General features: G+C 42.7%; 1 protein-coding gene across 7 annotated transcripts in view; it reads right to left on the bottom strand.

Moving 5' to 3' along the window:
* Window positions 1-24,741, bottom strand: part of rerea (arginine-glutamic acid dipeptide (RE) repeats a) — a 123,352-nt gene that overhangs the window by 15,446 nt on the left and 83,165 nt on the right. For 5 of the 7 annotated variants that reach the window (XM_068733825.1, XM_068733826.1, XM_068733824.1 and 2 more), the window contains exons 4-11: window positions 22,507-22,612; window positions 20,577-20,673; window positions 18,782-18,886; window positions 13,528-13,576; window positions 12,552-12,676; window positions 10,842-10,941; window positions 10,038-10,136; window positions 2,128-2,208 (exon numbers count right to left, since the gene is read on the bottom strand). In XM_068733825.1, the coding sequence (XP_068589926.1) occupies window positions 2,128-2,208; window positions 10,038-10,136; window positions 10,842-10,941; window positions 12,552-12,676; window positions 13,528-13,576; window positions 18,782-18,886; window positions 20,577-20,673; window positions 22,507-22,612 (762 nt within the window). Of the gene's footprint in view, window positions 1-2,127; window positions 2,209-10,037; window positions 10,137-10,841; window positions 10,942-12,551; window positions 12,677-13,527; window positions 13,577-16,409; window positions 16,914-18,781; window positions 18,887-20,576; window positions 20,674-22,506; window positions 22,613-24,741 lie in introns of those variants that run through there. The other 2 variants (XM_068733830.1, XM_068733831.1) reach the window with 1 other exon arrangement.

The raw sequence follows: 24,741 nt of genomic DNA, 5'->3' as shown, positions 1-24,741 counted from the left end.
CATTTTCTTCTCTTTTCATATGTTTAAAGGGCAGTCTATTTTCCATTTGTAGGGGGAAAATGAATCTCTCTCTCTGCTCTGTGGTGGTGGCAGGCCTAGATCCTGGAGGAGGTCTATTACCTCTCCTGCCAAGTAGACTCCCCCTCCAGGTTGAATTACATTAATACCTCCTTTATAGCCAATCAACTGGACTAGTCGTATATTTCAAAACCAGTGAAAATAATTGAAGAAACCTCTGCGAGGGGAAACTGTGTTCATACACTTTAATCTCTTATTCAAGAGGTTCAAATTGGTTTTGAGGAATAAAAAATGTAGCACAAAAGGAGGTGACACTGAAGAGCTCCTGAGTAAAAATATAACATGATATTTAGGAGTGTTTGAGGAGCAGGGCTGACATATCCTCAGCTCACAGCAGACAAGGAAGTGGCGGGAAGTATGACAAACACCTTTGATTTCCCTTTGATGTCTGTGTCAGCACTGCATCAGCACACTTCCACCAGGAGCAGCCTCGCAGAAACGGCAAGGTCTGCACTGCTTTGTGAATCAAAATGCATATCTAAGAATAATTTAACAGCTAAGTCAAAGGCGTGGAGGACTTTGAAGCAACATGTGCATGTACAGCATGTTCCCGTTATTGCCAGTTACAATCAAATAATAAAGCACTTCTCAGGTTCTTACAGTTCTCCTTGTGCCGATATAATGAGACAACGAATAAAATAGAATAGAATAAAAAAGACAAACAACATTAAGTCTATGTGGTTGCTATGTTTTGTTTTCAACATAACAATCACATTTAATAAGGTTGACTGTTGTTTTTTCCTTTGTTAGTCCAGGATTTGACTCAATTGTGCCATGAAGAAAGTCACACAGTTGTGCAGTAATGATTAACACATTGACGCTTGCACACGCACACACACACACACACACACACACACACACACACACACACACACACACACACACACACACACACACACACACACACACACAGAAGAGGGAAAGTCCCGTGTACATAAACAACACAATTACAACAATTCCTCAAAGCATGGCACATTAAATCACTTTGTCTCCTTTAATCACAGGTTTTTGGTCAGTTATCTTAAAACCACCAAGAAAGAAGAAGCATAATACGACAACATACATTATAATTCAATCCTGAAAATAGGTGAGGCACAATAATCTGTTTCAAATGTAAACAAAAAAGAACAAATGTGGAACCTAATTTCAGGTAATTTACAATGACAGCAACTTTCTGTCATTTCTAATATTTTCTGATACTGTTGAAGGTTTGTTGACACCAGTGATGTCAGCAAACAAAGGAGCTTCCATTTTTAGCTATGATCAGCTGAGAAAGAAACTGATTTTACATCTTCAATTTAAAATCTGGATTTATGTATGTGAATATATCTTTATTCTTTATGATAAAAAAATAATTGATTGGGCCTTCAAGAGAAAGGCATGAATCCTCAATTTGCCACTTTGAGACAAACTAAAAGTTTCCTTTAAAAGCACAACTATTAGAGATTTCCTGTTTGTTGTACACTTAAAAAGCTCCCACCGTGACCTGCTTTTTAATCCTTGATTAAGCCATTATGCTGCACTTTAGAGTCAACTAAAATGGGGAAAATGTAATAAAATAAAACAAAAAAATCGAGTGCTGCAAACATGAGCTAAAGCAGGCCGCCCGTCAGACCAGAGATGTGCTATAAACACAGTGCCTCGCATCACATCTGCACAACTTGTTTACTACTTACTTACTAACAGAGGGCACTAATTAATGTGCAGCGCGTCACTTGTAAGGCTTCAGTGGTAAAGTACATTCAGCCTTTTCTTTTCTCAGGCATAACAAGATGTATTTTATTTATTTTTTCAGACAGCCTGAAGGGAGATCTGACAATACTGCAGCACAGTTGTTGGCAGCAGCACTTACTTCTTATCAATAAGAGCTCTGGTTAAAAACCAGTCATGCTCAAAATATCACACCAACAATGTTTTACTGCTCCTGCTCCTTTCCATTAGTTACGAGCAAACCACATGCAGCTCATTTTATGTTTCAGTGCTATTAAACAAATAACACACACACACTGAGAAAAGTTCCACAGCAGAGAGAGCTTTAAATCGTCTTACCGTTTCTTTGTTGGGCAGCAGCTCTTTTCGGATCCTGAAGAAGTTTTTGCCGAACTGTCTCAACCCTTTAATGAAGCGCTTCTGCAATTTTTCACAGAGGAAAAAAAAGAGGCCAGTTAGTATCTGTGAAGTCAGCTTAACTGTAACCACATAAAGTTACTTGCTCACACCACGACAAAAACACATTGCTTTAATTCTGTTAGTCTGTGGTCAGGGAGGTTTGATGTGTATCTAGAAATCTCTGTCGCCGTTTAAACTACGGAGAAAACACAAGCCATGTCAGAGCAAAACAAGAGAGGAAATGACAAGTAAGGCAGAGAGAGACGCTCGTCTTCTCATGTGGAGAGAAAATACAGTTAAAAAAAAATCTAATCTAATATGAGAGCATGGTTGACAGCGTCCATGTTGAATGTTTTGTTAGTGAATAGTGAATAGTGAAAAGTTTAAAGTCAAAGCCTAAACTTGCGAGTTGTAAAGCAAGAAAATGCTTCACTGTGCATGGTGGTTAGCTTTCTATTTTTTTTACAGCATAGAAAACATGACACAATTTAAAATCAACAAATATACCCTTGCATGAGTAAATGGAGATGAACGGCATGATGACAGAAATTGCTACTTCATAACACCGGATTCAATCTGACGTGAAAACTCAATGTGATCACACCACCTCACGTCAATGAGCACAAAAACATCAGAAACAAATAAATACGACAAAGCTGACCAACCTAAATGCATTTCTTCTCCTTTAAGAGCCACAGACCGCGAGCCATGAATAAGCGGAGGCTGAAAACATTCATAACCAGCGAAGCAGACAACCAGCAGATTTACTTTCTTGTTCCAGAGGCGAGCCCTGCTCCTCAGTGATCTCAGCCAACCGTTTCTACCAAGTAACTCCAGCAAAAAGCAGGGGAAAGTCCTCAGGGAGCACGGCACAAATCTCCACGTCCAGCCACAGGTAAAAGGACAAATTAGGGGGAAAATCCACAATGTCTCTAACGGTACATTGCCTTTTTTACTCCTTTTCTTTTACAAGCAAGAAATAGCTTGTCACTCTCTGCTCTTCCACTACAAAGGGGAAGGCTTTACATGTGATCTTTCTGCAAGAGAGCCTCTGGTTCGCAGCAGGCTGGAAAACCCGGAGTGGAGTCCTGAGCTTCATGCGAGAGTCGGACACGGCGCACATTTCAGCTCGTTCTGGATCCTCCAACACTGCACAGGCGAGGCTCATGCCTCTACCCCCACACATGGAAAAAGCTAGGCCACTGTTTGTGAGTAAAACTACACCAAATCTGCCTGATTCATCAAACACAGAAACTACAGCAGTCCTTTAAATGTATTTCAGAGCTTTGGGGGTGAGCAGTCACACAGACGCACAAACTCAACTAGCTGCCAGCCTGAGAGGGGAGGCAGGCTGAGAGGATTTGTGTGGAGAGCGTTCTCGGACATGGGGGAAGGAGACAAGCTAGAGGGAAAACTAGACATGGAGTCTCTGCCCGAGTGTTGGGAGTTAATTTTCCATGGCATGCGCGTTATGTAACCAGAGATTGTTTACACACCGAGAGTTTTGGTAGGGAACAAACGGCAAACTTACAGAAGTAACACAGCCAGCAGCAAAACACGGCTATCATTAAGGAGGGGGAAATTACAGACGAGAAAGACAGACTTATCTCAACAACAGGAAGGAATGACCAGTATCTCCATTACGCAAACAAACTCAATAGTCTCAAGCTTTAGGGTTTAACAGTGTAATTGTGAGGGACAAAATGTAAAAGTGTAAGTCTGAATTAAACCAGACTAAATAGTCAAACATGGCCCGACCACAAGCTAGATGTAACAGAGCTGACAGCCTCAGTGACATGAGACAGCAGTTCATTTGCATTAATCAGACCGAAGGTGTAGCGTTTGATTAGCCAGTAGATGGAGCCGTCTCCAACACAAGCTCTACCCCCCCCCCCCAACATCCTGAAGCAGGTAGTCCCGAGTACGACACATGTGTTTAATGTGTCTCTAGCAGCTGTGAGGTTAACGTGATGCGTCTCTACCTGAGGTTGTGAATGTTTTTGGTTGTTTTTTCTGAGAAAGAGCTAGAGCAGGATGGAGCGATATTGAGCGTCAGCAAGAGCAGTAAAGGTGAGTAAGTATTCTCAGAAGAGGAAGGCCTTCGATTTTTTTTCAGAGAGAGGGGGATTCTGCTGACTGAATAGAGTGCGGTTTAGATTGAGATTTCCTTCCTTGCAGTGACGGCAGGACTACTCAATAACTAGACCTGCCCATGCAGCCTGTGTGTCTGTCCTAATTATGTCACCTTAATTATGTTCCCCAACTGTACTATTTACACAGTCTGTCCGTCCGTCTCCACAGAGGAGCTGTGTGTGCATGCTTCCCCCCCTCCTCCCCCCCTCCCTTCCGTTTTCTTTCTCTCGCTGGTTCCCTCCTCCCCTCTCTGCACATCGGCTCCAGTTTAAGGCTCCATTTCAGCTGCCTGGGCTCACTGCTCTCCAGCCCGGCTAATAAATCATCCGCCAATCTGCTCCCTGAATCGCTCTGCCCCTGCTCCGATTGCTCCAGCCCTCCGTTGCTAGGCAACACAGTGGAGGAGGGGCTGAGAGTGAGAGAGAGAGCGAGCGAGAGAGAGAGAGAGAGAAAAAGGGGGGGGGGCTGGGTGGAAGCGCTACTAAATGGCCATCCGCTGTGCAGAAACAACAGGCTTCTCTCTCAGAGTGTGTTCCAGAGAGCTGGCGCTTTTCACCCGCCCTGAGTTTCCTTTAGGAGACTAACAGAGCACTATTGTGAGTCCGGAGAGGAGACATATAAAAGGGAGGAGGAGAAGGAGAGGGAAAAAAAAAAAAAAAAAAGATTCAATAGGCCATTGTTGTGTGTGCGCACTTCCTGCTTGAGAGTTGATTGTTGGGAGTTGTAAAACCGGTTGAGATAATGCAGACATATGCACAAAGATGGTATCGCGATGACCAACGGGTGGCGCAGGCGCACACACACACGGGACATAATTCCTGCTAAATGTCATTCCATGACAACACTGACGCAAGACTGTCCAACAGCAAACAAAGCCACTTTCACTCAATATGGAGTCATTATACTTGACTTGTTGTTAAAAGCTGACCTTTCAGAGCCTGCAGTGGATAAACACGGAGGGCCGAGGACAATTGGCCGGCGAGCCAAAAACCAAAAGGGAAGAAAAAAAAACACACACTGCTGTCTGCTATGAAATATCAGTTCATAGTAAGATTGGCCAACGGGGTGCAGAGAGGAAATCATAACATGCTTGAAGAAGAGGGGGAGACCACAGACACTAGACTACCTACATCCTCTCTGCACTGACACTATACATATAGACAAACATCTATGTTTAGAAAAATGTATGCAGACGTCAAAGGAGATGTATACGCTTTGATAAGAAATCAACAATACTTTGCATTCACCATATAAAAAAACCCCCACAAAGATCTTCTGCCAACTTTTAGCAGGCAGAGTAACGTCCTCTGCTGCCTTGCGCAGACATAAAAAGGTGACAGGAAATTCCACCACACACTCATCCTGCTATTACGTTACTAAACAACCCTAAAAATCATTGCTGGCACTGCACCATAAAGGGTGGTAGAACAAACTGTTGACACTAAATCTCTACCGTTGCGGACAGAGCTCCCTCTGCAGACGAGAACAGCTGGAGTAAAGCTGCTCATCTAACTTTAATATAATCTGCAGCCTGCAGCGGGGGATGCGAGGCGACATGCCGTGTTTCATCCGCCCGTGGTGTTTTTTGGTTGAGCAGTGTGTCTTAGGCCCGTAGGCTTTTGTCCGACCACTGGGGGGCCGCTACTCTCTGCCTCACCCTCGTCTTCCTCCCTCCCTCCCTTCCACCTCTGTGCTGTCGGCGGCCCGCTCCACTCATCCATCAGCTGAAGACACAGCCGGAGACGAGCCGCGGCACAGTGCAGCTGGCTGAGGAATAGATCGGCCGCCCCACAGCCATCATAGATCAGCCGCTCTTTCTCTGACATGGCGACGCACAGCGACTGCTGCTGCTTTATGTTGTTTGTATGGCACCTCCTGTTGGCCGATGCATTATTAGCACCACTTATTTACAATCAGGAATGACAGCGGCTTCATGAGAGGAGACAATTTCATGATATCGAGTTAGCGAGTGCGAGAATAATTTGATGATCGTCTGCAGGTAGGGAAGGTACAGATGACAGAGTATTTAAATAAATAATGTATCGAATAAAATCTATTGATTTGGTACTGTTGAAATTTAGGCAAATGATGGCTTAAGATCGCTTTAGGTGGGACAACAGACAGGACCAATGCATCTGAGGCTAGGTTAGAAATTACGGTTTAATATTTGTGTGAGATACTAGATATAATGTATTTGCTGTATAAGTATAAACATAATACTATATCATTTCAGTTTTTTTTTTAAAGGTATTCTTTTATCACAGTTTATCAATCAACTGAACACAATAAATGTATTACTATTATCAGGATTATTACTCTAAAGATTATTTTAGGTGGGGGGAGGGAGGCTTGGGTGGGAGGGCTTTGATCGGTGGGAAACTGCGTATCTTTGAAAAAAAGATAAAACTTTCAATAAAGAATCTGGGTAGTGGAAACAGAGGTGGATGAGTTAGGGTTAAAATGACATACGTGTGTATAATATAACACATTTTACAATTATAGAATAAATAAAAAATTATAAAAAAACACAATACGTAAAGTTTTCAGTGTTCATTTATAATCTGATGATCATATCCTGTCAGCTAATTGTGCTTTCATGCTGATCAACAAGTGGTTATTTAGATAGGAGAACTTCTCAGTGTTGTAATAGTATTGCAATAATAAGGCATCAGTGGAGAAACATTGAAAAGGCAACAAAAATAAACAAACTGTCTGCTTTTCACTTGAAGTGCTTTTTGTTCCCGTTTTCAAAGAGTTTATTTTTGCCACTGAGGAAATCGCACAAAGGACGGGAAGAGAGTGGGCAGTAAGCACCGAGTTTTCTTCTGATAAAACACACTTAAAGAAGTGGTGTGGAGGGATTACACATCTCAGACTTCAGAATCAACAGAGGACTACTCCACGTCTGACTGTCTGCCCTCAATAACAGATTGTATTCCCCTTTTCTCTGTGATTAAATCAACCACTGCTCTACCCTCAACAGCTGCAAGGAGGTGAGACACCACAGGAGACGTTTCTGCTGAAATATTGGTCATTTAAATAATTTTAGAACATTTGAGATTTTTCTTTGGTTTAATCTATAGTTATCACTTTACTGATGCATTAAACAGTTTGAGTGGTGCTCACATCAAGGGGATGGATTTAAAATTTCTTAAAGTTGTAATGATATTCTCACAGTAAGAAGGGGTCGACTGTAACATCTCACTAAAGTGAAAGTATTTTCGGAGCCAGCGAGAAGACAATCAAATTGAAACAAACACTCCTTTGCGTCGTCACTTCTTCACAGTAATGAAACGTCTTACAAATGATCATGGCGGTGGTCTTATCTCTCTGTGGGAGGTGTACGGGGATAAATTATTAATATTTTCCTATAGTTAGGGAGCTGCAACGAGGCTCAGGATTATGTGCTTTATGGCAGCAGCTGCAAACGGAGAGAGAAGAGAGATGGAGCGGGGCGAGAGAAGTCAAAAGGTGGGGGAGGGGAGGGTGACAAGTGACCCTGCAGACAGGCTGATTCTGTCATTTCAGCTCCGCCGCTGTCACTTTTATTCACATCTCTAAAGGAATGCAGGGGCGGGGTGAAAAAGGAGCAGGAAGGGATAATGAAGCTCGTCCTGGAAGGGATGAGAGGGAAGAGGAGAGGCAGAAGGAAAAGGGGGGTATGAATAAATGAAGAGCAGCGGGGCTGGTTTCTGTGAGTGTGTCAAGGTTGGAGCTACATTTACACCCGTCACTCAAGGCCGCGACGCTGAAAAGGCACAACTGGCGATCAGATCACTGGGAGACGTGTCCTTGGCCGGCCAGAGTCAAGCTGCTGCTTCTCCAGGCTGTGGACACTGTGGGGCAGGTGGAGCACTAATGGCCCGCTGACCGCCTCCACAAGACACACCCGCCACTAAAAACACAGTGTGCTGGACTCCCCGACAGCTCCTCCACCTCAGTTACATAATGCGGTCTGAACATGACGAAAGTGCTCTGAGAGAGTGTGGATGGAGCTGCCTTGACCCAGGTTACAGGATTAATTAAAGAGGCTGAGGACTCAGGGCTGAGCAATAACTCAATGTTGTCCACTTTGAGTAAAATATTATGCTAATAATATGATCACAGCTGGCATTTAAGCAGGCATCGTTTCTTAGCTGGTCATTTTTATGTGTTAAGAGTTTGATTTAATGTAATAGAACAGTGGAGCACAGGCCAGTGCATTTAACATGAATGTGATGATTTGCATGTAATTTGTATACATTTGCTATGTTGTGGTATACAGACTAGACCAGTAAATCAACCATGCCAATACATCCACAGTGTATATACTGTGTGTTGGTCGATAATTAACAAGAAATTCTAACACAGAAATGCCAAACTAGGTTTAAAGTCATTTAGATAGTGGCATAGTTTTAAATAGTTTGTCTAACAGACAGCACTGAGGTATATTATTAAACTGTAAAATGTCCCGATCAGTATGTAACCTGGGCACAATTCTATGGAAAAACAAATGTGAGGGTTCTGCATAAAGACTGCCGATATAGCGTTATGAGATTTTTACAGATATCAATATCATCACTCAGAATATATTATGGTAAATCATTACAGATGAATAACTCTGTAAAGCAACAATAAATGTAAAAAGTGAATTTCTGAAGTGATTGCTTAACTGTCTGAATAGAGTTACAGCTCCTACTGTTGAGCCCCTACTGTGCTTCTTTGACTAGTGGTGTGTGTTAGACCTCCCATCAACACCCTGGTCCCCGCTCTGATCGTCTTCACACAGCCGTTAAGCTTGGAGCCAGCAAGCGCACATAAAAGGCAAACTCATAACTAGCCCACAAAAGGACGGCTGACTTAATTTGTTGTGATTCGCGACGGTCCTGCCGTGAGCTCCGGCTTTATTCAAATGTGCCCATCATGTTCAATTACAAGACAAATACACCCGTTCATTTCCAGTGGATCTAAGTGGCTGGATTCAAAGCTCAACAAAACACTGCTAAGCTTCAGCATTACCAAACAATATCAAAGTGGGAAAAATAAAGGATGATTCACAGAGGAAGAAAAACTAACAGAGAAGACTTTTAGTGGTGGAGCCTTGTGTTTTCCTAAGATCTTCAGTCAGATCAGTCGGTTGTATTATGTTTAAAAAGGGAGTGTGTGTGCACAAACATGTAGCACAGTGTGTCATAAAGCACCGAGGCAAAAGCCGCAGCTCTCAGTTGTTTTGACATGGTGTTATTCCTCCTTCCTACCTGTTCATGTTGTGCCGTTTGATCAGGGAGAAGGGCTGCCATTTTCTGATTCTAGCCATTCAACAGCTGTGGTGAAATCCACATCTAAATTCAAATGGCGGCTAACATTACCAGCCCTCAATCTTTTTCCCTTTGCAGACTTCCACACTCAGGATTTATTCTGCGGGTGATAAACAGGATGCAGCTGCTCTTGGCCCTCGGAGGGGCTGGAAACTGACGAGTGTTTTTTTTTCCTGATGTCTTGTGAGGCCGGGCCAAGAGCCCCGGTTTAACTCTCTCTCAACAGCTCCCTCTAAAGACACAAACCAAGCTCTGACCGACAGCAGGTACCCACACAAGAAATACTGATATCAAGGAGACTATACAATACCCCGAAATAACAAAACTCTAGCTGTTGTGTGCACCGGCTTGCATCTTTGAAATAATCATTTTCCCAGCAGGGTATCTTTGTGAATGCATTTCCAAATGAAAAGTACTCACCACTTCATCCTCAGACCAGCACTTCTCTATCAGTTTGGGTACAGGCTTCTTCACCAGACGCTGGAGAGCTTTTCCTGCATCGTAGCTGCTCTCGTGAAGCTGAGGACGATCACAACAACATGTCAGCTCATGATTCTCATACATACAGTAAGTTTTTTTTCTTTTGCAGTGACACAAAAGGGACATTTTCAGCTGTACTGACACATTTTATTGGGCTGATTTGTAATGCAAAAAAAGATTCTACATCAAAGAGTGGCTGAACCTTGTACTAGAGATTTTAGAGCATCAGAGGAAATTCTGTGCAAAGAAACCGAGAGCCAGCCTGGAAATAAACAAAACGGCGACAAAGGCAATCGCCGTGCAGCTTTAAGCCCTGTGTCACATTCAATTGGGTGAAACAGGCAGTGCTGGAGCTCTTCCTCTGAGAATAAACAAGCATCACTCATTGGAATTGCAAATAGAGAGGAAGGTCGAGAGACAATGACCTGCCTGCTATGTTAATTTTCCAGTTTATAGAGTCGGAATATAAATGCCCTGTTTATGATGATTCTAATCTCCTTCTTGTGCTTGATTCCTCGGTATTCATTGTCAATGTGACAGACAAATCTCTCATTACGCCTAATGTATTGTAAACCTCTGAGGGTGGGTTCACTATGGGGGGCTACTCTACTGGCTCAGGGGCCGTGTCACTGCCCATCACTGCAGAGCTGCACCGGAGCTCGAGTAACAGTGCAGTCACATTTTTTGTTGTTTATACTACGTGAATGTGGTTTTAGTGTTCAGACTTGTTGCATGGCTACTTACAGTGTTAAGTGCGTTTAATGTAGTGTCATCTCGAGAGGCTGCTAAACACCCGTCTTCTGTTGAGCCTCCGTCGCACATCCCTGCAAAGGCAGCCATGCTCCTGTGGACACAACATGAAAACAGTCACATACACATGATTACAGAGTTGTTTCTATATTGCTTAACGGACTTTAATGTTTTTTTTCTTCTTTTTAAATCATGTCTCATATCGGGCATTTTAGAGATGAAACAGATGTTTATAAGCAGGGTCACCTCAATTGACTTTCCCCTCAAACTTGAACAGTGGTGACAAGAAATTACAAATGGCATATTTCAAGTAGACAGATGAAAAAAAACAACTATTAATAATACTAACTACTAATAATCGGGGCAAAAGGGCCGAATTGTCAATGCTTTGATGTCCTTAGCACATTTGATATTCCCTGCTTTTATGTATATATATGTATACATTAGTGGTGCGACAGATCATAAAACTCACGGTTCGGATTGTAACACAGATCAGAGTCACGGATCAGATCACAGATCGGATCAGCACAAAAGAAAAAAAGGGAGCAAATATATCTTTTAGAGATCTCTGATAACGTTTTTTTTGCCGCCGATCATTGATGATCCATTTTAGCAGATATAGATCCTTTCGTTGGTTGATGACACAGCTGGCCTACGAGGCTCCAGGCTCTTTTAACCGCTCTGAAGTCAGTTAAACCATCAACAATTCTATAAGTTATACTTTTACTTTGTTATAGTAATTCTCTATGCTGTTTTTTCTTCATAAAAACACAATTCAAATTAGGAAATAAAAGATTGTATTTTTATTGATTAAAACAAATCTTGTCATTAGTAGTTTTAATGATTCATTATAATCTTCTTAAAGCTAGTGTTAACAGCTCATAATTCATCTCTAATATCTATTTATATTGTTGTGAAAACATCTCCTTCAAACAACTGGATTTAGTTTCTCTCAACACTACATTTTACGAGTTTACACATGAACACATAATGATAAGACATAATTTACCTTCTTCCAATACTCATATTCAATGAACAGAGCCTGAACGCATCACGTTACTAGCTCTCCTCCTGTCAATCTAAACACGGATTGGTTGTTTACAATGTAACATTATCAGATCGGCGACTAGAAAAGCATAAATGATGTCTATGTTGATATCTTTACTGAATATTGGCGGATAACGATCGTCAGTGAAACTGAATTTCACACTGTGGTATTAACGTTGAACTGTGTCATTATGCGACTGCGGTCCTGTAGACGTGTTTATTACCGATGATGAGTCTTTGATATTCTGATATTTGAGAGTACTGAATTTGAACTACGCTTTGATCAATACAGCGAGGGCAAAGCGACAGTTTGGGGTTACACATTTTTGAAATAACTATGGGGTGACCGTGGCTAAGTGGAGAGCTGGGCTGCCTTTCAATCAGAGGGTTGGCGGTTCGATCCCCGGCTCCTGCTCTACTAGTCTCGTGTCAATGTGTCCTTGAGCAAGACACTTAACCCCAGAATGTCTCCCGTAGCTGTGTCTACGGTGTAGATAGATACTGAATTGTAAGTTGCTTTGGATAAAAGCGTCTGATAAATGACCGTAATGTAATGTAACTATCTTTAACCTCATTGGTGATAGTTTTCCTTTGAACTTTAAGGTGAGACCTTGCAGCCCGGCCTGATCTGAACCCCCGTTCTCTCTCTGGGCTCACCTTGCGGCTCTGAGGTACATGAGAAGATCACAGTCATTGACCCCCGGCATCCAGACCAGCTCCTCGTTCTCGGTCACGGCCTGGCCACCAGGAGAAGGGAAAGGTTGCAGCTCGGGGAGCTTGGCCTAATTAGGTCCAGGGAGAAGGAGAGGGGCAGATGGTGTCACACTACAAATAGCAAGCAAGCTTGAACAAAATATCAGCTTTCAACCCGCTGTCATCGACTTTTCACTGAGAGGCGGGGTGGGGACAGCGGGGACAAGTTATAGCCACAATGATTGAATATCTTAACACAACACAGAACTCCAGGACTCAGATGACTTGCTTTTTTTTTATAAAGATAGAGCAGTTCCTCCCCGGTAACATAAATAACTTACTTTAGTTTTTTTTTAGTTTTTTTTTAAGTATTCACAGTTATTACATAAAGCTACAGCACAGTTTCAGATGCAAACGTTACAGTAAATTATCATGCAAACTTTATGCAAACTTATGTAAATTGCACTTTAAACCAGTTTAAAGGATCTTGATTTCACCAGGGTTTACAAGAGAAAGTGTCCTATATTACATACTGGCATCACAATTGCTGTTTTATTTTTGTTTTAACATTTAGATAGAAAGTTTTAGATGTGCTGCATTTAACACAATTATCCGCCTGGTGGGAACAGCACTGCAGCAGAAAACAAACTGGCATGTTATCATCAGCTGCTTTCAATATTTTGTGGGACAAATTGTGGTAAAGCTGAGTGGCAAGACGTTATTATTATGCCACCACATCTTAAATGACAAGCGCTACCGTGAATCAGACTAAAGAGCATCTATGAGGTAAGAGAAGAGCGGTTCGATTTTTGGCTAATTTGTAATGAAATCCACACAGCCAAGCAATTTTGTAACAAAGAGGCTGCAACAAAACCCTCACCAACACCAGAGAAATCTCTCAAGTCAGCAGCTGGGTGATGTGTGCTGTGCAATGACTTACTTGGTGACTGGGTCCCACTCGGATTTCCCCTTGTGTGCTGTTTAGTCGCCTGAGAAGAGGACAAAGAGCAGATTGAAACAAAATATTTACTTGGCAACATTTCAAAGCTGGCTGAAGGAAAACTGTCGGCATTGTGCCGGTTGAATCAGCTAAACAACTGCACACAAACTACAAAGTCACAACTGGGTGTCCTGACTGACTGGAGCTTCAAAAGAAAAATGTCAGAAACTAACAATACGTGACCTGAGCGAGATGAAAATACAGAGCGAGGGGGACAAGGGCTGTATTCTTTATCATGGAAGTCTTCACAGGTGTGAGAGAAAAACGCACACAATGTTTTATTCTAAGACGCAAATAAAGATTTCAGGAGATTATTATTGGGTTGGCTGCTCACTGCACAGCAAGCTGAGCGGAGCACATTTACAGGTCTGATATTGTGGATGCAGCAATAAAGCAGAATCCCCTAAAAGGAGGGGGGGGGGGGGGGCTCTTGATATGCAGGGCGAGCGCCTCTGCAACGGCTGCCGGTACAAATGTTGGTAGCCATGGCAACTGCAATTTAATAATAGTGTTCCCGAATCTCCAGCTGCAGTGGATTAAAGAAAATGACAAGATGTTCCTTTTGAAAAGCCTTTTCCCTCTGTTGCCTAGGTAACAGCGCCAATTTTCATACAGGCGAGCGCCGGGGCGGCCCAGAATCTGTCAGCGTGATTTGCACCCGGAGAAGCTTGCACTCCATCACGGAGACCCGGAGGAAACCCGAGAGGCCACGGCCCTCTGGTCTCTTTACTGCCGTCCAACCACAGAACACTGTGACGGCTGCATATCTGACCCAGCTCCCCTCCTTAAACAGAGCTCTGCCTCCTCTTAGACATTAGAGGGAGATTAGAGGAGGAACCCACACTGTTGTGAACTATGGCTGACAGAAGCACTGGCACAGACAGTATGTATCGGCACAGGCCAAAGAAAACTGAATTTCAGCTGCAGTAGATGACCCCAGGCGAGCCAGGATCATCTGCTGCTCCAGAACATGTCGGAATACGGAATTTCATTTTGTTACAAACATTCTTGGCAGATAAAGACAAACTCAATGTAAAGCAACCACAATTTAGCAGACTGAAAACCCACAGAGATGAATAGCGCTGCTAAAAGGTAAAATATGGTAGTGTCCTGCATAATCAGCCCTTCAGATTAGATTCCTTAAGGTTTGATAAAGATTTCACAACACTCCGTACATCAAGCAGCGTTTTTGTGCCATTATTCCGCTGAAAGTTTTGAAATCGCTATTACTAGTGGTATTGCAGAACTAAAAACTAAGTATTTATTAGAGACCAATGAATTATGAAACACAGAAATACAAAACCTGCTTTTTAAAAACAAAGAATATCTATACTTGCTGAATGGTTATAACAAATTCAGCTAATTTAAAGCGAATGAGAATCTGGTTTGTGTTCCTGCTGAGAAAAAGTTGTACAAATGTGTTCTTGACAGCGTGCAGTCGGCCAGGTCTGTTTGGCAGGAGGCTGTAAGGAAGACAAACGAGGACCTGTGCACCAGAATGAGAACGGCGTCTGAGGGCCGTCATGTTTGACTCAGGCAAATCCTGAGAGCAGACGGTCGACATTCAGATGGAATGCAGCACGGGTCCTGAGAGAGGCACAATACAGATGTATCGCAGCAGGAAACTCAAAGGAGTTTCCATTATGACTGCAGGTAGACCTGAACAGAAACAGCCAGCAGAAAGTACCAACACACATGTGGTGTAAAAAAAAATATGGCTGTGTAAGTAATATATGTTCATCATGTTTTAATTTCTTGCAGACAAATCTGGAAAAATTGAACTCAGAAGCTAGTGTTTTCTGATTCATAATGTAGATGCAAAAGGCAAACATCAAGCACTACATTACAGTTATTAGTATTAATACTGACTTCTTGTAATAATGATTCTTTTTCTCTCTCTAATAAGCACAAAGCCTGTTGCCTAGCACAACAAACAGGTATCAAAAGCAGAGAAAAATTTGAATACTAAGACCCTTCAAACAAAATACAAAAAACATTCATTTAAACTCTAACCAACGACAGGCGTACTCCTAAAAAAAAAAAAAGCCCAGTTGTTTCAAACAACTTCAGATCTAACTCTGCCAAAGTGCGGCCAAATAATTACAGGCCTACTTATTAAACAACAACAACAACAACAACAACAACAACGTGAGTCTGGTCAACTATGTGTGCAATCAAGGATAGCCCCGCCCCTTCCATCAATTCCAGCCAATCACGACGCGAGTCTGTGGCACACTGACATAATTGCCGCACAGCAAAAACAGACCCAACTTGATGGTATTTAACTAGCATGACGAGCAGCGTGTACACATCGCAGGTGGTCGCAAAGTTGCTCGAGCTCTGTGTGCAACAGCAGCACTGCTCCGTGCGCCATGTCGTCCCGGGTTGTAAACAGGAGCTGCAAAATGGAGCCAGGGTAACGTTAGCATACACGGTGTCGTCTAACCGTCATTAAAGCACACTACGTGCACGTGCATTCGCCTGGTATCAGTGGCTGCATCGCAAGCAATGCGTTTAACTGGACTTTGAAGGCAACACATACGTAACGGTGCAATACAACAGCGTTTCCATTGTTGCAGCGCGAACGCGTAACGGTGTATGAGCTCACTAATGACAACCGGTACCGATTCTCCTTCTACTGGTGCACGCTCGCTGTCGTGCGCCCCACCCGACACAAACACAGCCGGCTAACACAACGACAGCGATGTGGACAGCCCGCAAACATCACACGGGCAGGCATGCGACTCGTGAAAACGAAACAACACTCGCGCGAGCGACTGAGAACGGCACGAGCAAGCACGAGAATATGATCGCAAACCTACCTCCGGGGACTGAACAAATCGTCCATTTCTGACATCGAGCCCTAAAGGTTGGGTGGTGACACTGTGTGTGTGTGTGTGATGCTCGTTGGAATTCACTCCCCCTCTCCCACCTATTTCTAGGTGCTCAAAATGGAGAAGCACGCATTCGCTCCGGAGAGGTATTCACTGAGCTTGTGCTGTGACCTCAGCCTGCGCGTACAGCGTCGCAAGCTCGGCTCGCTCCTCTACAGACGCTACTGAGCATGTGCTGCGACCTCACACAAGCTCACACACACGCGCGGAGGCAGACAGGCACGCATGCAGGATACGGAATTCATCTCTCCTCGTATATCTGCGCCATAATAAACAAGAGTGAAATTGCAAGGCTGCAGACAGCCCGCTCAGAATACCAAACGAGCGGAGGAGGGAGGAGGGAGCGGAAGACTGAACGGGGCCCTGAAGGAGGGGGTTCCCAACTGGCAACCTTCGGTGCCAATAACAAGGACACAGCCGTCACTGCAACACGTGAGACACAGAAAACACCACCAGTGGATTAATATCACAAACACCAACTTTGCTTGCGCACCTAAATGAATTCAGCGGCTCATCGTGTACAATAAACCAACCAGAATGTACTTGTCTTTTAGACATATTTGTCCAATTAGGAATATTTGTGTCAACTATATAAATCATGACATATACATGATGATTTTAATGTTTAAATATTCAAATTAGGTTGGAAAAAATATTGATATTTACTATTCTCTTCTAGCACAACAAACTACAATGCACTAACATTTTATTTAGTGAACTTTTGTATTTAAACTAAATATCTGCTGGTGCGTACACTCCCCATTAGTCGGTCTTCAGAGTTCATGACATGTATTAATCATTTCACGCTGCTGCCAGCTGAGCAGGAGTGTATTAAAAGTGTGTTGTAAATCAAAAGTACATTTTTAAAGTCACAGGGAGATGTTATCAGTGCAATACAAAATGTAATTAAAATACACAAGAGAGCATACAGTATCAAACTAAAATGTAAAACTAAATTGCATTGATTACCCAAAAGCTATTATCATAATTGTTATAATCATTGATAATACAAATATACAAAAATGACCAATAATCAACAATGCCACTCAACACGAAACAAATGTAGTGTATGATTATTAGTGTGAGAGGTCAGGTGTGTCACAGCAGGAAAATTACAGGTGTAACTAATAACTGTTATTATTAATGAGTCTGCTCCCACTAAGTCGTGACATTGAGCCAGGATGCACAATACTAGGATCCTGAAACTGAGGCAGCTAAACTAAATTCTGTCATCATTCATTTTAATTCACACCTGTGATTTTCATACTGTAACAAGTCATGATGTCTACTGTGAAGAAGGCCTTTCATCATAATCAAACAAAAGATCTAAAATACCATCGATTAAGCTTTTTCTAGATTTTTCATTCTAATCTCAATAGCGTTAAAAAAGAAGAAGTTAAAACTGGACGTGTAATTAGACAAATATCAACAAACGCCCCAACAATTAAAGCCATGGGGGGTTTCCATCGGCTCGTTCCCCATAATTTCACCACATTAGGACCATTCTTTGTGCACCGATGACACTGACAGCAGTGATGAGAGCATCATTAGATTCAACACTGTCCAAAGACAAAGAAGCAGAAAGCTTATGTGTACTGAAACTGAGAAAAATGACATGTTCATTTCGTCCTAAAAACATGCATACATTTTAATAGTATTGATGCTACTTCTAAGTGATAAAAAAATAAATAAAATACCCAAATATATTGACTCAATAGTTTTGAATTTGCCTATTGATGCCGTCAAACATCATTTAATTCTACTTGGGCTGTGTAATATGATCATTTTGGTAATATTACTTCATAAAAACCCACCATCTTGTCTCATATATTAATATCAGTATACCGCTCAGCTGTAACTAATAGCTATTATCTTATTTGCAATTAAATTGAACCTATCATAGACTTTAAATTTAAATCTGAAACTATTAGCAAGTAAGAGACATGCACAGATAATGAATATTGTCTTTGAATTTGCAATTTTGATAATAAATTAATTAAAAAAAATGGAATCATTATTCAAATAATTTAATAAAGCTAAATATTACTTAGTTAACCTGAAGCTGCTCTTCTTTGTCTTATGTGATGGTAGCTGAATGTGGGTTGTGGGTTGCTGATCGTAAAAACAAACTAAAACAAGGACATTTTTTAGACAAAAAAAAAAGGATTAATGAAGAATAATTGTTGGTTTGCAGCCCCATTTGAACTAAATTGTATAAGAGTTGCAGTGATTTGACCCAGCATTTGTGACCTGTGGGAGGATTGAGAAGGAGAACGTATCAGTGACAGAAAGCTCCTCACCTGGTCTCGGGGTTATATCCGAGGATATAGAAAAAGGAGTCGATGCGGGCTTTGAACTCCCTGGCAGCAAAAATGTCGGAGAAATGGGAAATGTTGCATTTCCCCCTGTGAGAGAGAAGACAGGCTTTATTAGACAAAAACAAACTACATGACAAAATGATGGGCGAGAAGGAGCAGACGTAGGCCTAATTAGAAGCTCTGGGGGTGTTTGTCTATCGGAGGTGACAAATACAGCAGCAGGTATAGAGCAGCCTGTCAGTGCCTGCTGACTTTGCGGTGAGACATCAGGCTCTGGCTACTGAACCCATAAACACCAGCTGAACATGTCAGTCCTGCCAGCGAGGGAGACAGACGCTGCAGAGATCTGGACAGGAATTCAACCTGTCACCTTCCTCCCTTCCTCCCGAGACGATCGCCCCCCCGAACAAGCCGAGAGGGCTGAGACTCTGACCACATCTTGATACCATTTCCTGTTTCCAGCACCCTGGTGTCTGGCTCTCTCTAAATAACAGATACCCCTGGCATATGGAGCTAGGCTGCCTCGTAGAGAAACAGTATCTTCCTCCCTCTGAACAGATTAAAGGGCGCTAAGCAGGGCCGTCTTCGGAGAGCTGCGGCATTACAGCATCCCACTGGAATTCCCTCCCGTTTATCTAAAGCCTGGAAAACAAGTCAAATCAAAGCGCGCTGTGTGCAGGAGAAGTTGCAGCTAATTTGGCCTGAAATCTGTGGTTTTTGGGAGACATGGCTCTGACTGCCCACCGCTGTGAGGCTCACAGATGGTTTTGGTTATAGAAAAGGGGAAGTGCGAGAGGTGGTCAGACAGGAATGAATGAAGAGGCAGAGGCAGGAACACAGAATTACAACAGAGTAACTCATTTCAGACCAAGAAAAGGATTAGGCCTGTATTCCTTTCTCCTGACATCAAGCACGGAGAGAGTGACTGCCAACAGGTTTACTCTCGAGCCTCATGTTCCGACAGGTGTGTGTATGTGGGAGTTGATGAGGAGACATTTCTTTTTTTTAAAAATGTAAAACAAGTTGATACACCTGTCTCTTTTATGGCTTTGCATCTTTACACACCTGGACGATTTATACAGCACCTGCTCACAGCATTAAAGCATGCTATATCATTTGAAATCAATGGAACAATTGCTGGAATTTTTTTTAATGTTCCATCATGGACAGCGATATAAACATAACAGTTATGTACAACTATTACTATTTTGTTGCCACTGCTCAGAAAAATGCAGATACATTGTAGTAAAGAGTCATTCTTCTGTCTCCTGAATGTGGATCACAGCAGGTGAGTATTTTACAACAGTGTTGCATCTACTAAAACACAGATGGTGTACGTCATTAATCTGTTTGTGTATATAAGAACATCTTTGATTACAGGATTCATTGTATGATAGCACTAAACCGGTGACGGTAAAATATAATTTACATGAAATAGAATATGGATTACTTTTACTGATGTACAACTTGACAGCAAGTTTCCATATGGTAACACAAATAAAACTTCAGATAAATAAGGAATTTTCATGGCCAGAGAACTGTGATTAACCGTTACCTCAACAAAGCACCACAAATAGAAGCTGTAACGGAGGTACTGTGCTATAGATGCAAGCGTTGCAATGTTCCTGGATATTTAGGGGCGGACATGTTTGATACGATTATAAAGCTCCATGTCCCTGTGTGTGTGTGTGTGTGTGTGTGTGTGTGTGTGTGTGTGTGTGTGTGTGTGTGTGTGTGTGTGTGTGTGTGTGTGTGTGTGTGTGTGTGTGTGTGTTACCTGAGAGCAGCAGCATGATAAGTGTCCACGTAGTCAGAGATGAAGAGTTCTCGACTTCTGACCACTGGGTCTGTGATGACCAGCTCCCGGCCAGAGTCTGGAGGAAGAAAAAACACAGTGGTACTGAATACATATCTACACGATATATAACGCTAAAGACAACCCAACTCATTCATCTATGACAAAGAGGGAACAGAGATAAAGTCGTTCTGAGTATTTTAACTCACTAATGGAAATCATGAGCACAGTTCTGCGTAAGTACAAAGAGGTCCTATTATGCCACATAACTCAATAAAGCCAATAAAGTGTGGTCCCCTGAGGAGAGGACCTAATGTTCAGTTCTCTAGTGAAATGACCCTTTTGACCAAGGAGGGCTGGCACTCGTCGTTGACAAATGACCTGATTTGTGGTGTGCTGTGGCCACTGCCACACACCTTGTGACATCAATGTGACATCAATTCTAATAATGCAGAGTCCCTGCTGCAGACAGAGGAGCACAGCGCTGCAATGATGTTTCTGGTTGATAACCTCCATGACAAACTAAAATAAAGCCTTCCCTGTGACACAAGTGATACTTGAATTATTGTAAAAAGAGAAAACGGCATAACGCCCTGTTTCTCAAGTTAGAACTGGGACTGCATATGCATTTGTTCTCTGGTTACACAGCTGTTTTACACATTATATACACATGTATGTTGAGTTGACTGTAATCTGTGAGCAACACTGAGAAAAGTTCAGCCATGAGGGGAACGGTAGCTAATAAGAACAGCTAACGGCCAACAGGATCTGTCAACAGATGTGTGTGTGTGTGTGTGTGTGTGTGTGTGTGTGTGTGTGTGTGTGTGTGTGTGTGTGTGTGTGTGTGTGTGTGTGTTGTGAGTAAAAACATTCTCAATACTGAGTTTGAATAGAAGCATTCGTAAAAGGAACATATACCTTTGAAAACCAAATACTAACTAACATGAAACTGCAAATATCTGTACATTAACAAACGGTTCATAGCAAGACTGAGTGCTTCCTGTCCTGCAGCAAAATACAACATCAAACACTTTTCAAGTCAACACTTTTGGTACAATAATTAATGTAAGAGTCAAAGGAGGATTGAGAAAATAATGATGGATATAATTAACCAATCAACCAAACGTGTTGAAGAGAAGCTCACTCTCTTTAGAGAATTATATGTACAACTATGTGATGGCTTTATTAATTAGGCATTTGTTTAATACATTTTTTTAAGTTAAATTATTATTTTAAGAAATTTAATTAAAAAAATTAAATTGAATGTGAATAAAGAACATGTTTTATGTGGCTCAGCATAGGCTATTCTGTAAAATCCAATTACTTATTCATCAACTGATTATATATCTATATCTATTATAAGTCGATGTTGAATCAGATTCTCCTCCGTTAGATTTCCTTCTTGTCATCAGGATTTGATATTCAGCAGCTTAAAAAAGTGACCGTGCTTCTGTTCCTGTAGATGTGTATGTGTTAGAGTGTGATGAGTGCACCGACACCAATGGTGTAGAGAGAGTGCGCTCAAAGGCCACATGACATGGCGGGTTATTAACACTTGACAGCGCTGCTGTCTGGCTTGAAGGAGTGTTACCCTGGGAACAGCGCCGAGCCACGGGATTGGCTCGGCCGCCTGGGACACCGGCTTCTGGTTTCTGTTTGAAAAGCAATTCATAGCTAATGCTTATACCCCCCCCCCCCCCCCCCCCCCCCTGACATTCTGAACTGAGATGAGGCAGGTGTGTGTGTGAAGGAGTGTTGTGTTACAGAACAAGTAAGTGCATTGACTTTGTGTGCGTGTGTGTGTACAGTGTGTATATATATATATATATATATATATATATATATATATATATATATATATATATATATGCACATGCATGGATGTGTTTCAGCGAACAAAAGGCTGTCTCACCGTTCTCATTGTTGCGATCCTGCACCAGGTGCTGGTAGACAGAGTCGGGCACCTCTGACTGGCGGTAGTACCATTTCACATTCATCAGCAGATGGTCCCGTTTACTCTGCAACACAGAGAGACACACAGAGCGAGTGAGCAGGAGACAAAGAACGGATCCCACAGTAAGATAAACAGACATTTTGTTTGATTACCACGTCACAAACTGGCCTCCTGGCAAACAGCGATGCTGTGCAAGCGCTCTGTTTATGAGTCACGCAGGCTGATGCCAAAAAGCACACGGAGAGACCGAGTCAATTAAAAAGGGATTGAAGAAGCATTTAGAGCTTTAATAAAGTAAACAGTGGGATGGCCGTTGCTGGAGGAAGTGTGGAGAGAGAGAAACCATGAGGGGGGGGGTTCAATCCTCTGCCTTCTCATCACTTCATGACAAAAAAAATAATAATACTATTAAGGCTTTTAAAGTTTACTCATGAACAGGCACTGTATCCCTTTATAGTGCTTTGGGCTTAATTCTCTTTAAGTGCTGCCACCCACTGGGCTTTTGATAAAGTGCAAGTCAGCAAAAGTTTGTAATCCCTCAGATGACCAGCAGGTGGCAGCACTGAGGTGAGAAGAGAGCTTTTCCAGGGCCAGTCAATAAAAAAACAGAAGAGGGAAAAATAAGGGGGGGGGGATAAAATGGCAGAAACTGAGGCCAACGCTGAGGTGAGAGATGAAAAGGGCAAACTAGTGTTTTCATTTCATGTTATAAAATATTTATTGTGCCTTCACATGAGCCCAACTGACCGTCACAGTGGTTTGAAAGAACATTAGAGAGACTGCTGGGCTGGGTGCTGGACTGCGACACTATCCGAGCCATTTTTATTAAGGGGCTCTGATACGCTGCACTGCACTAACCGAGTGAGACACCTGCACCACCGCTGACACCACCCGCAGGAGTAAAGGAGAAATGAGCATATGGAAAAAAAAAATGGAAGAAGGGGGGGAGTCTCCGGTAATCTAAGACAGACAGTTTAACTTCCGCTCTTTCCAGGCTCTTAACTGTATCTGTGTGTGTGTGTGTGTGTGTGTATGTGTGTATGTGTGTGTGTGTGTGTGTGTGTGTGTGTGTGCAGGAACATGAGGTCAGAGTAAAGATATTTAAAGCCTTTAGAGTACATTGTTCGCTTGTGTCACTGGGGAGGAGGCTGAGCACACGCAGCCAAGCAAATCATCACCTCCCTAAACCCTCAAGCCCACCTCTGCTTTTCCCACTCTCTCCATTCCTTCCTCTTTCTCCCTCCCTCCCTCCCTCCTTCTCCATCTTTCTCATTCCAACCCTCCACTCCAGCACCTCCGTTTTTTTCCCTTTCCCTCGTTCCTCCCTTTCTCCAACCTTGAGCCGGGAGGAGGAATGACTGAGTAAGTGAGCCTGGACGTGTTAAACAGCAGCTGGCACGCAGTCAGTCAGCTGCATTTACTGCTTTGAATGATTGTGCGAGTGTACGCGTAACATCACACAAGCACACACACTTTGCACAAGCCCCCCCCCCCGAGCACGTAGTCCTAGACACACCATGTGCAATGACGTCATGCCCCCCCGCCCCCCTCCCTCTAGTTAGCCCACCCATCCCAACCTCTTGTCTTTCCAGTGTTCAGACACTGTTGCCTTCTAGACTAACTAACTCGTTCTGATGTGCCTGCCACATCAGAACGAGCAGTTATCCGCTGCTTATACATAATTAATACTTTAAGGAGACTGTAAAAGCTGCCAGTGTGCTACCTGAACATTTCATGTTCTGCCTGTAAGACCCAGAAATCAAAAGGATTTCATGAGATCTGGAACATAGGGTCTGATGCAAAACAGAAACAAGCAGGCGGAGAGACGCAGACCCACACACACACACACACACACACACACACACACACACACACACACACACACACACACACACACACACACACACAGGTTTTACACCTTAATTCATGAGCCCGCATTATTTTAAACCAACCGAACGAGCCAAAGCGCAGGTTTCTTCGGCTATCATCAGTATCCTCGTCGCTACAAAGTAGCTGTCGCTCTCACGAGCAGATTGCTGTTTAGAAGCTCACAGCGGCGTTAAGCCCTCTTCAGGCAAGAGAGGGAGGGAGGTGGAGAGAGAGAGGTGGAGAGAGAGAGACGGAGAGTGCAACATATGGAGCACGTAGTGGGAGTGAAGCATAGCTTTCAATTATCACAATTCTATAAACACA

Source organism: Cebidichthys violaceus, unplaced genomic scaffold, assembly GCF_023349555.1.
Source record: "Cebidichthys violaceus isolate CVI_PGR_0920_01 unplaced genomic scaffold, fCebVio1.0.p SCAF_6, whole genome shotgun sequence".
NCBI classification, from domain to species: Eukaryota; Metazoa; Chordata; class Actinopteri; order Perciformes; family Stichaeidae; genus Cebidichthys; species Cebidichthys violaceus.
The sequence above is the reverse complement of the archived record's forward strand: the minus strand, read 5'-3'. Positions and strand labels throughout refer to the sequence as shown.